We start from the raw sequence: 12459 nt of genomic DNA on the forward strand, positions 1-12459 counted from the left end.
GCAACGGGTGTATTGATGCGAAATTCAAGTACTCACTTAAAAGTAGCGAGATCTATAGTGGTGCAATCGTGGGACGAGCTGAAGCCCGAAGACGTCGAGTTGTCTTCGGTGTCGTCGTGCGCCGCGTACGAGTACCCTGCGAAGAAATTACGCAAAATCAAAATTGGATAAAAATCTCCTTTCAGAATCTCAATACAGTCGGCCTGATCGATTACACATGTTAGACAACACTAAGCTTTTATAATGCAGAGGGAATATATTTCTCGTCTGATTTTGAACTCTATATTTAAGTTTAGTTTAGTTTATTTATCTCAATATACAATTTTCATACAGGTAAAATATACAACGTCAAAATGTCACTATAGTAAAAAATTTAAGTGATAGGGTTCAATTTTGCATAACTCTTGACACCCTTATGCCTTATAAAGGGTACTAAATCGTACGTAACCAGGCGTGTCTCACTCCGCGATTTCGTCGCTTTACTACAGGTAGCTAAAAGTACATCCGTTTGGCCCCAATTTTGGGGAAAGCCATAAGCCGCACGTGGCGCTGTCGCCACCTAGCGGCCATATCTGTGCTGAATGTAACAGACGCGTTTTGTTAGAGAGTGAGTCTTCTGTACTTAGTACTATTTTTTATTCTGTGACGTAACATCCTCGGAGCCGCGCACCCAGTCTAGATGGCACAGTCGCGGATGCTACTGATAGTATTGGTAGTAGTGGTGTAGTTACCGACGAATGGTAGCTGCCCCGCGAAGGGCGGGCGCGCGCGGAATGGCGCCGCAGACGCCGGTGGCGCCTCGCGCGGCGGCGGGCTGAAGTACGCGGCGTCCTCCGGCCCGGCCACGCGCGGCACCCAAGGCGGCGCCTGACAACGACAACACACACACAACTATACGACTCGTATGAAAATGTCGAAGGAGGGCGGGGCGAGATGACAAAAGGTATAGTTTGTCGATTTGTAATAGGCCCCGACGGCTAATCCTTTATCTATTGTTAAGTAAAACCGCACCGTGCTACTTATAAATCATTTTCTCAAAAATGGACGGCAAAGTCGACGTTGCCGGTTAAAAAATAGGTCGCGAAGTGCGTAGTATATGGTCATTCAAAAAATTAAAAAGTTAAAAACATTGCAGTCTCGATTTCGGGACTGCAATGTCCCATACAAATTCCATTATTTAACGAGTTCCAAACTTTTTAAAACTTCAAATGGCCATATCAAATGAAGGCATAGGTCCTTTAAACAGCCAAACAGATGATCAGCACTTATTATTATAAAGCCTATAACAGACTATCGCACCGCACCGCGACCTTGGAGCGTCGCACCCATAAGTGAGAGCGAGAAACAGATATCTCTTTCTCGCTCTCACTTATGGGTGCGACGCTCCAAGGTCGCGGTGCGGTGCGATAGTCTGTTACAGGCTTAATGTTGGTACCGCGACTATTTAGGTGTCTCAAATAGGTTGGCGTATTTTCAGCAGAAAAATACACTTCTTTTTTTTTAAAGGCGGCAAGCTAATTTTTTTAATGGTTGTATTTTTTTCTGTGAAAATTAATGGAAAATTAGAACGTTGCTTCTGTAAGTTCTGTAAAATATTTCTATTTCTTGCACCATTTTTGAGAAAAGCACTATATATGACTCGGCTGGAAGGCTACTTGCTGGCTTCGGATTCAATTAAACGGACTCCCAAGGTCGTCCGTTTAAAACGAATCCTCAGCCTGCAAGTAGCTACTTCCGAATCTCGACAATAATGTACTATTATTTGCGTGAAAAGGGTACAGTTACAGATGTTCACGTTTATTGTTGTCCTCCTTATTCAGCTGTCCACAAACAGCATGCAAACAATACAGTTTTATAAGCAAGAATATTAAAATATTAAAACTTACCTGCAAAAGTGGGTCTTAATTATTCTAATCGGCACCTGAGCGCGAGCTAGTCCGACGCTCAAAAAACCAGCGTAGCTGCGCTCTCCGATAACGCGCCTTTGTTACGCATCTCGATGACACATTTTAGACTGGTTCTGTAGCGTTCGACTCGCCGGCACTCAGTATAAGTTATACTATGGAGATTTTGCACGTTTGAAATAAGCGCAAAAAAACGCGAAGCCCTGGATAGCACTAAAGTCGTTGTAAATGTTTCTCATGTATTTGGCGTTTACAAAAGAGTTCTCCAAGCATTCAAATATCATATGTATGAGCTCAATACGTTATCAATTATCTAAGTATACAACACGTCTAAGATATACCCAATTGTTTGTCTAATGTGTATTTGCGTCTCACATTTTGCTTAGTAAGAGAATGACACGCAATGCACATTGGACTAAGATATTGGAAGGTGAAATACCAACTTAGGTCACCTTTTCACGTAAAAGTTATACATTTTTTGTACAGGCCACCTATACTTCGTTTTTTTTAGCATTAGAAATAAGGTAAACAATCTTGATGTGTCTTTTAATTAAAAAACACATTTTAAAAATAAGTTACGGTAAATATGTAACAATTATGAATCTAATACGAACTTTTATAGTCTTCTGCTTTCATAAGTAATAGTTATTGATTTTTAAAAAGCGTTTTTCAATTAAAAGACATGTCAAAATCGCTTACCTTCTTTCAAGTTCTTTCTAATGCTAAAAAAACGAACTATAGGCAAATGTGATATTTATAAACCATACCTATTTCTGTAGTAGATGAATCGCTGTTGAGTGTTAGTACTCCACCACAGACAATCCAACCTCTAGACATAGCATAGTCGCGCTACCTCCTCTGCCACACATACGGTAGCGTTAAGCTTTGGATTCCTCCGAAAACGGTGCCGTCATATTACGGCCGCTATATAGCGTTGACTGACGTCACTAGAACGTTGTCTATGTAAACAAGATGGCGCGGTTTCCTAGACGGCGTTACGTTACGTTGATTGTCAACGTAACGTAAGATGACGGCCGTCATGACCTTGTCGATAGTTTCGTGAACGTTTTATTAGATAGCGGTGACGCCATTTTGAATAAATGACACGAGATTTGAATAAATGATTCCGTACTACGATTATTTTCCTCTTCTGATGATATTTCATCCTCCAAGTAAATTATAGATGATCAAGCAAATAAGTCAGTAGGAAAAGGCGCGAAATTAAAATTTTCTATGGGACGTTATCCCATCGCGCCTACATTTTTCAAATTTGCCGCTTTGACCTTGGTGGATGACGGTGTGTTATGACGCCGTGGTACTTTCCACATGTCGCCACCGTAAAGACGGCCGTCATATGACGGCACCGTTTTCGGAGGAATCCAAAGCTTTACTCCATCTTCGAGTCAATCCCGTGCCGTGATTGGTCCGTGTCTTTGAACGGACCAATCACGGCACGGGATTCGCTCACCTCGTCCCCCCGCACCCCCGTATTTTTGGCAGCATCGGTTTCATGAAAGAATTGGCCTAAGCTCAGTCTAGAGGTTGGATTGTCAGTGTACTCCACCAAGCAGAAAAATTCGATTCGACTACTATTTGTGCCTACCTGATCTCTAATGGAGTGCACGGAGAGATGCGCGAGCGAGGGGTGCTGCAGCGTGTCGAGGTAGTTGAACCGGCGCGAGGGCGTGACGCGCAGCAGCCCCGCCGTCAGCGCGCGCCACGCAGAACTCGGCCCGTCGGGAGGAGCCTCAAACGGGGGCTCCGACTCCGGGGACCGCTCGTACCTGACACGATATACAGGGTGGATTTTCTTTTTGGGTCAGTGAGGGCAGCTACCAGATCCCGTGTTGCTACGAGAAAACGGTCTTAGCAGACCTTTCCTCGATTTCAAATTAACGAAGATTGGCTTTTATAGATTTTGGAAAAAACATACAGGATGCGAGAAAAAAGTCATTCAATCTCCATTAATTTTAAATCGAGAGAAGGTCTTCTAAGACTGTTTTCTCGTAGCAGCACGGGATCTAGTAGCTGCCCTCACTGACCCAAAAAGAAAATCCACCCTGTATATTACTAGACTAGACATCTGATAAACAACTTAAACTTTTGAATGATAAAATCATCATCATCAGGCCATAACATCTTAACAGATGATTTATACAGCGTCTATAAGCGAAGAACAACGTCTCTCGTGGCTGTATAAGCTAATGCCGGACCGGCATTTGCGATCGCATTTGTGGCAGCTAAAAAAGCCATGTCCAGTTAAAAAAACCATTTTCGCCATGTGGGCCGCTGGTGGTCCACAAAGTCGCAGCAGACCACTGATTTTTAGTAATTTATCAAACTAAACAGATATATGAAAAAGAACTTACTTTTGTATATTGCTCAATATGGTGGCTATGGAGTCGTCATCCCCAGTGGAGAAGGGTCTCCGGAGAGTCACCAGCTCGAAGGCCACGACGCCCAGCGACCAGTAGTCGCATGCGGACTGCACACACAAACGTTATATATGTAACACAAGTCCATAAGGCACAGCATAAGCAATCGAAGGTCCTTCAAATTTGAAACATATTCTTCAGATGTTGTAGAGCTACACTAACGACCATTTATTTAAATTTCAGATAGTGTTGAGCTACATTAACAACCGTTTTTTTTTATTTAGATGGTGTTGAGCTACACTATCAACTTTTTTTAATTCGTCTTCTAAAGAGATTAAGTTGAGTGAATGGGGTTTAAAGTTTTGAGGAATACTGCGCTGAAGAAGGCTAGTAAGTATGTGAAACTTTGGACTCGCTTCCAAAGACTAAATTTTTGTATTTAGTGACACAAGTCCAACCATTTGGTTATACTACTAAAATTTTCAAAGTATAAAGAAAGAAAATTAAGTCTAGAGTAAAATAAATGTTGCCTACTTATTGCGTGAACTTTTAGAGCTTTGAAAACGCAGTAATGTACTAGGAACTAATTTATGAAATATAATTCTAAATGCATTTTTCTAATACCACACCAATTAGTAAAACACACCAGCGCCACGAAGCGGACTTTCTACAGAAAACCTTTGTTAGTTACAACATTTTACTACTTTTTAAAATCTACTGACTACTCAAAACAAGTGCAAACTAGAATCTACAGTCATGCCATTACATTCCCATTCCATAACTACAAAGTACAAGGGATAGAAAATACGCCGCGTGCTGGCGTGTTAGGTTCTACTGCGGATGGTTAGATCTCTTTTGAATTATCCTGCCTGACCTACTTGTATTTTACATTATCACTACTATGATTTGATTCTCATGTGATTTTAGTTATCAAATCATACAACTGTAATATTCATTTGTACAGTGTATTACTAGTTAAACTTTAATAAGTCAAATTATTGTTTTATGTTAAGCTTTTATGTATGTTTTTTGGTATTTTGTACACATTACATCGAGCGAATGATTCAGCTTGTTATTTTGTAAATGGTACTTGGACCAGTTGGACCAATATGTGATAAAAATTGCATTAAAACTGGCATTATATAAGGTAGAGCCGATTTTACAACACTGACTCTATTTTATAAATATTATGGATGAATAGGATAATCAAAAGAGTGTAAGGTAAGTACTACCACTTTTATAAGTTACATCGATTTATGCTACAGTTAACTACCCAAAGGTTTACTAGAAGAGATTGCTTCTTAGTAATATGACCATAAGTTATCAACTGTTCTTGAGTTTAAAAGTTTTTTATGTGGTTTTGCCTTTTGAAACATAATAAATATTACTTGTGTACCATTTAAACCAGTTAGCCGGGTAAGTCTTTCGGTTTCGATCCCGTTTAAACCAATTCGTTTCTTGGATATGTTTATATGTATCAGTTCCATATTTATGAAGGAAAACATTGCCACACAAGAATCTCGCATACACCAAAGGAAAGACCAAGTTGTGGGTGAAGTGAAGTTCTCAATCAAAATTCGGCTAGCACGGAGACTGTGCCAAATTATCGTAAGGACGTATAAGACTAATAATGTCGTGGAGCTGACAAGTTAAAGGGTCTCGTCTGTATTTTAGTCGATGTAACTGATATCAGCGGTAGCACCCGGGCTAGGGTCACTCCACCTCCAACCTCTAGACTGAGCTTAGGCCAATTCTTTCATGAAACCGATGCTGCCAAAAATGGACGAGGTGAGCGAATCCCGTGCCGTGATTGGTCCGTTCAAAGACACGGACCAATCACGGCACGGGATTGACTCGAAGATGGAGTAACGCTACCGTATGTGTGGCAGAGGGGGTAGCGCGACTATGCTATGTCTAGAGGTTGGATTGTCTGTGGGTCCCTCGCACGCCACCCACAAGCGCAGTATGCTCAATCCCGCGGCAGCACTCGGCACACACGGCGTGGCGGCGCGCGCAGTCGGCGGCGGCCAGCAGCTCCGGCGCCACGTAGTCCGGCGTGCCGGGCGCCGCGCCCGCCGCCCCGTCCGCCAGCCGGGTGCACGACCCGAAGTCGCCCAGCTTCACGTGCCCGCACCTGTGGGGAATATAAATAAATATATGGGTGGATCAACTATTTCTTGTTGTTATTCTGTCCGGTCAGCCAAGAGACAATAGTAGCATAGTTTGTTAGAAGACATTGTACACCACATTCTTCTGACACGTTTGGTAGACGACCCTCAATGGAAAGGGTTTATAAGTATCACAAAAAAGCGTGTTTGGTGGATTTAAATGCTTAAAAATCTGGTTTTAAAGAGTGACCCAGGAGAACGTAACCATGGCAACGAGTGACAAAAAAAAGTTGATTCACCCATATAATAAAATTTGTTTATTCCAGACCTCTTCTTCCTCGCGTTTGTCCCGGCATTTTTTGCCATGGCTCATGAGAGCCTGGGGTCCGCTTGGCAACTAATCGCAGGAATTGGCGTAGGCACTAGTTTTTACGAAAGCGACTGCCATCTGACCTTCCAACCCGGAGGGTAAACTAGGCCTTATTGGGATTAGTCCGGTTTCCTCACGATGTTTTCCTTCACCGAAAAGCGACTGGTAAATATCAAATGATATTTCGTACATAAGTTCCGAAAAACTCATTGGTACGAGCCGGGGTTTGAACCCGCGACCTCCGGATTGCAAGTCGCACGCTCTTACCGCTAGGCCACCAGCGCTTCATTTATTTCAGACCATGGGATCCATATTTTTGTTAGCTAAAACCAGAAAAACTTACATCCTATGTTAGTACTTACATAAAAACACTTATAACTATTTACTACTAGCTTTTGCCCGCGACTTCGTCTGCGTGCAGTTAGTAATTTGGGTAGCTTATTAAATTTTTTACCTAATCTTCTTTTTAACGATTCCCCATACAAACTTCCACCCCCCTTTTCACCCCCTTAAAGGGAGATTTTTGGGAAAAAAACTACCCTATGTCCTTCCCCGGGACTCAAACTATCTCCATACCAAATTTCAATTAAATCAGTTCAGCGGTTATTGATTGTCCATACAAATTTCCACCCCCTTAAGGAGTGAGTTCTGAGATAAAAAGTATCCCATGTTCTTCCCCGGGACTCAAACTATCTTCATACCAAATTTCAACTAAATCGGTTCAGCAGTTTAAGCGCGAAGAGGTAACAGACAGACAGACACACTTTCGCAATTATAATATTAGTATGGATTAACTACCTATTTATAGCACTGCACTCAGTTGTCCTCGTCTGTAGTTTGATGTTGAATACGTAAGATCGCACAATACGTAAGATACAATAGTAAATTACACAATAAGAACTATTGTGCTTAAGTTTGATAATAAAAATCAGGGATCAAATAGGTATTCATTTATGCTTATAGACTAACAGATACTAGTCATGGCGGCGTTTGCTTGTTTGATTAAATTAATTGTATGTCTGTAGTCTCGTCATGAGATAGACGACATGGCTGGAAGGACTAAAACATGGACCAGATTAGTGCAAAATAAGGAAGAGTGGAGAAGATTGGGGGAGGCCTTTGCCCAAAGGCACACAGAAACGGTTATTGTAGATTAAGGAAAACTTTAGATATAATATAAAAAAAATATATTTCTGATATAAATAAATAAAAAATGTATGTACTCAACGAACTACCGATACCTGTCTAGATTAGCTTAAACTCACCGGTCTATCAGGATGTTGTGGGGCTTCACGTCTCTGTGAACGAAGCCGAGCTGATGGAGCGCCTTCAGCGCGTGCGCGACCTCGGCCACGTAGAAGGCGGCGTCGCGCTCCGACAGCGGGTTGTGGCGGCGGGCGAGGAGCCCCGCTAGGTCGCCGCCCGAGCACAGCTCCATTACTAGGTAGAGAGTCGTGTTGTCCTGAAGTAAACAATATATTTTGTCAATTTCCATTTGGGTTCGCGAGCTCTACAGCTCAGAGAGCGACCAGTTTATGTCACGTAAAAGTACTAACTATTTTTTTTTTTTTTTTTTATTTAAGCCTTTTATTTTTCCTTAAATAGTTTGCATAATAAAAGTTTTCTATTATTATTGTTGTTTATTTTACTATATTAAGGACCCCTGTCGGGTATAGGCCTCCTCCAAATCTTTCCACCTTTCTCGGTCTTTAGCCTTGATTAGCCAATTTTCTCCAGCTGTGGCTATGATATCCCTGGACCATCTTGTTATGGGTTTTCCCGCCTTCCTTTTGCCATGGGGTCCAGGCCACTTTGTGACTTTGTTGGTCCATCTGTCATCTGTCAATCTTCCTATGTGGCCGGCCCATCTCCACTTCTGTTTCAGCGCAAACTCGAGTGCATCTATGATGTTTGTTTGGGATCGGATGTACTTGCTGTTAACCTTGTCCTTTAGTTTTATGCTGAGAATGCTCCTTTCCATTGCTCTCTGGCATGTTCTTATCTTTAATTTGTTCTTGTTTGTGTGCACCCAAGTTTGAGAACCGTATGTAAGGCATGGTAAGATGCATGTGTCCATTATTGTTTTCTTGTGTTTGAGACTGTAGTTTCCTTTTAGAAGCTCTTTAAAGCTCCAATACTTCCTCCAGCTGATTTGGATTCTGCGGTCTATCTCTTGGCTGTTGCTGTCAGTGTCAAAGGATATTCTCTTGCCCAAGTATATGTAGTGGTCTACAAATTCGAGTTCTTTGCCTTGTATGTGTATTTTTGTAGGGGCTCTGTTAGTCATAATTTTGGTTTTTGTATGGTTCATTTCCAAACCGACTTTACAGCTTTCCTCATTTAGCTCATTTAGCATTATTTGTAGAGTGTTGGTATTTTCTGAGAATATAGCTATATCGTCCGCGAATCGTAAATGACTTAAGCGTTTATCAAATACTTTAATTCCTTTAGTATCCCAGTCCAGCTGGCAGAATATGTTTTGTAGCACCGCTATGAATAACTTTGGTGACATTGGGTCCCCTTGTCGGACACCTCTGCCTATTATGAATTCTTTTCCTCTTGTTTCGAGTTTAACTCTGCTAGTACTGTTTTCATATATATTCCTTAGAGTATTGATGTATTTGGAGTTTATCTTACAGTCGTTGAGGGCCTTCCAGATGGCGTTGTGGGAGATGCTGTCGAATGCCTTGGTGTAGTCTATAAAGGCTACATAAAGAGGTTTGTTATATTCTTTGTATCGTTCTATGATTTGTTCCATTGTGTGGATATGGTCTGTTGTTGAGTAGCCTGCCCGGAACCCAGCTTGTTCAACTGGTTGGAGGTTATCGATTTGCCTTGTTATTTTATTTACGAGCAGAGACGTGAAAAGCTTGTAAGTGCATGCTAGCAGGCTTATGGGCCGATAGTTACTTATATTTTTTGGGTCACCCTTTTTGTATAAAATTGTAATGTCTGATGTGTGCCATTGCTTGGGAGTTTCCTCAGATTGTATAATCATGTTAAACAGTTTGGTCAGTGGTGTTACAAGCAGTTTGGCTCCCATTTTTAGAAGTTCGTTGCTGATGCCGTCGGGGCCAGGGCTTTTGTCTTTTTTTAGGTTCTTAATATGTTTTAAGACTTCATTTTCCTCAATTAGTTGTATGGTATTGTTTGCGTTTTCTGATTGGGTTTCTGTATCTTCAGAGTTGTACTAACTAGCTAGTACATATTATACACCGTGTTTTTGTTGAATTCCGTTAACTTCGGGGTATGGTTAAGTACGTTTAAGATAACTAAATGGCACAGTTAATTTAAAAATAAAATTTTTTTTTGCTTTTTACAAAAAAAAAAGTTTAAAAAGTAATTAAATGTAGCATATAGCGTTGTTGTAACACGGGCATTACATTTAACTCAACCAAACAATTGAAATCAATGTCATTTCGAACATCGATTGACCGAGATTGTACTTAAGTTTAGTAGCAAATGTATGAACTCATTCTAAACACTAATCAATATGTAAACCGGCCCTAAGGCAAGTGTACACGCTTGTAGAGGCCTTATAGGAAATAAATAAATTATTGATTATCTCCGAAATGGAGTTAATTAGAATATCGGTGTCTTTGAGAAAGTTACTTGATTTAAGCTCAGGAATGCACCCTTGAAATTAACGGAAATAAAAAAAAACACGGTGTATACCTGGAAGGCGTATTGTAACTTGGGAGCCCACGGCCCTGCGGCGCCGGCGAGCACGTCGCGCTCGTCCGCGGCGCCTACGACCCGCTTTCGCGCCTCTTCCTTGCGCACGCATTTCAGCGCGTACACGTCATGCGTCTCTTTCTCTCGCACCATCTGCATGAAAAGGAGAGGTAGCATTAAGGTTTATTGTCTGTTTCTTAAAGCCTAAATTCCTCAACAAACATGATGCTTGAATAATAGTATAAATTAGTAGCTCTTTAGTAAACAGGACAGAAATCAAAATAGATCTAAATACCTACAGTAGAACCCGCTTAATATGATCATGTTTAATATAACTTCATACATAATCTAGATATATCATCATTCTTTTTTGCATAATGCGCAATTTAACACTGGTCCTTGTAACGTGTTTTCAATAGATTTTTTCAGTTTAATATGTTTGTCTGCTGAAAACGCATTTTTAGCATGGTCCCTTTAGTAATCCTGTCTCTATTTGGCAGCAGTCAAAATTGGGTGTTATAAAATATATAAAAATTAAATTATAAGGCAAAGAACTTATTCCTGCAAATAAATTATCGGTTTGAAAAGTTACCTGTTTGGGTGTAAAATTTTTTGGGAAGACTATAGTTGCCCTTTGCAATGAAGAAATTAGCAATAGATACATAGAACTTACATGCACATCCCCAAATTGGCCCCTGCCAATGGTATGCAGAATTTCAAAGTCTGATATGCAGACACGAATCCTGCGCAGCTCGGCCAATGTGCTGCGGTCTGTAAAACATGTTTGCATCAAGAAATAAATGTTATATTTACTGTATCTGTGCAATTAACTCTTTTCAGGAAGGATCTAGTGGCTGTTACATAAGCTATTTGAGAATGAGATTAAATATTTTTGAACTATTGTAATAGTGGAAATAAATGCTTTACAACAGTGTTTTTTTAAGCAATGGTACAAATAAAACATGAATGGTTATGATTTGCCTCTCATTGCTTTGATAGCCGACTGATGGTATAAGATAAACAGATAACACCAGGAAACAAATATCATCTACACCTTGTGTAGATGTGGCTATTCAAACATAAGATACTTTTAGAAAATGATTAATAATGAAAGAGGCAGTTTTAAACCAGTCTAATATTTGTAGCTGTAGATCTTTCATAAGCCTAGACAAGCCTTTCATGTGTAAAAAAATTGCCAAAATTACCAAATTAAGCATTATCTAGTCATACATAAGGACAAATAACCGGCAGAAGTCCAGAATAGGCGGACATAGCCATTTAAGATAACGGAGAACGGTATGGAATGCAACTAGCAGCTGCATGCAACAAGGCAGGTGGTGCATAATAAAACAATGACATATCTTACATTTATCCACGAAGGCGCGGACCAAATCATCACATTTCTTGACCGGATCATCATTACACTCATCGTAAAGCACTGTGAGAGCATCAAGCAATGCTTCTCGGTCTATTGTCTTTTTACTAAATTTGCTTGATCCCGCAGACACTTTGCCTAAAATCTGTCGGTTCAACCGTGAAATCCGTACAGCGATAGCCTCCTTCGATGGCTCCATGTTGTTCTTCTAACTAAAAACTAGTAACAAAGTCTTCAAATCATTGTTTCGAATATTTTCAATGTTTGTTTTTGGGAGTTTGAAATGCCATTGTATGCAATCGGGACAGCCCGGTAAAATTGCCGTTAACTTTTTGAATCTCGAATGAAGTCGAATGGTCCGAACTGTCATGGAACTGTCATTTGACGAGTTAGGGTTGCTAGCTATTAAAAATATTGCCAGTGTAATCACATCATTAACGAACCTTTACCTGCGGTTATAAATATATCTCAGATAGCTTGTCCCTTTTCTTTTTTTGCTACTCACCGATAGATGGCGTTTATTACAACCTTCGAAACATTTGAAATTTAGATGTCAAGAGAAGTCGAGATATGGTCGAGATTCAATATGAAGACATTTATTTTGAGTTTGAGTGGTCAACTGGTCACTGAAGTCTGATTCATAATTATTATA

General features: G+C 40.5%; 1 protein-coding gene across 1 annotated transcript in view; it reads right to left on the reverse strand.

The window, feature by feature from the left end:
* Positions 1-12147, reverse strand: part of LOC134657157 (citron rho-interacting kinase) — a 33509-nt gene extending 21362 nt beyond the window's left edge. The window contains exons 1-9 of the mRNA XM_063512708.1: positions 11799-12147; positions 11106-11203; positions 10433-10585; positions 8023-8219; positions 6236-6413; positions 4274-4389; positions 3508-3688; positions 732-867; positions 37-136 (exon numbers count right to left, since the gene is read on the reverse strand). Coding sequence (XP_063368778.1) covers positions 37-136; positions 732-867; positions 3508-3688; positions 4274-4389; positions 6236-6413; positions 8023-8219; positions 10433-10585; positions 11106-11203; positions 11799-12006 — 1367 coding nt within the window. The 5' untranslated portion in view covers positions 12007-12147. The remainder of the gene's footprint in view (positions 1-36; positions 137-731; positions 868-3507; positions 3689-4273; positions 4390-6235; positions 6414-8022; positions 8220-10432; positions 10586-11105; positions 11204-11798) is intronic.
* Between the last annotated feature and the right edge of the window lie 312 nt (positions 12148-12459).

The sequence above is a fragment of the Cydia amplana genome, chromosome 19, assembly GCF_948474715.1.
Source record: "Cydia amplana chromosome 19, ilCydAmpl1.1, whole genome shotgun sequence".
NCBI classification, from domain to species: Eukaryota; Metazoa; Arthropoda; class Insecta; order Lepidoptera; family Tortricidae; genus Cydia; species Cydia amplana.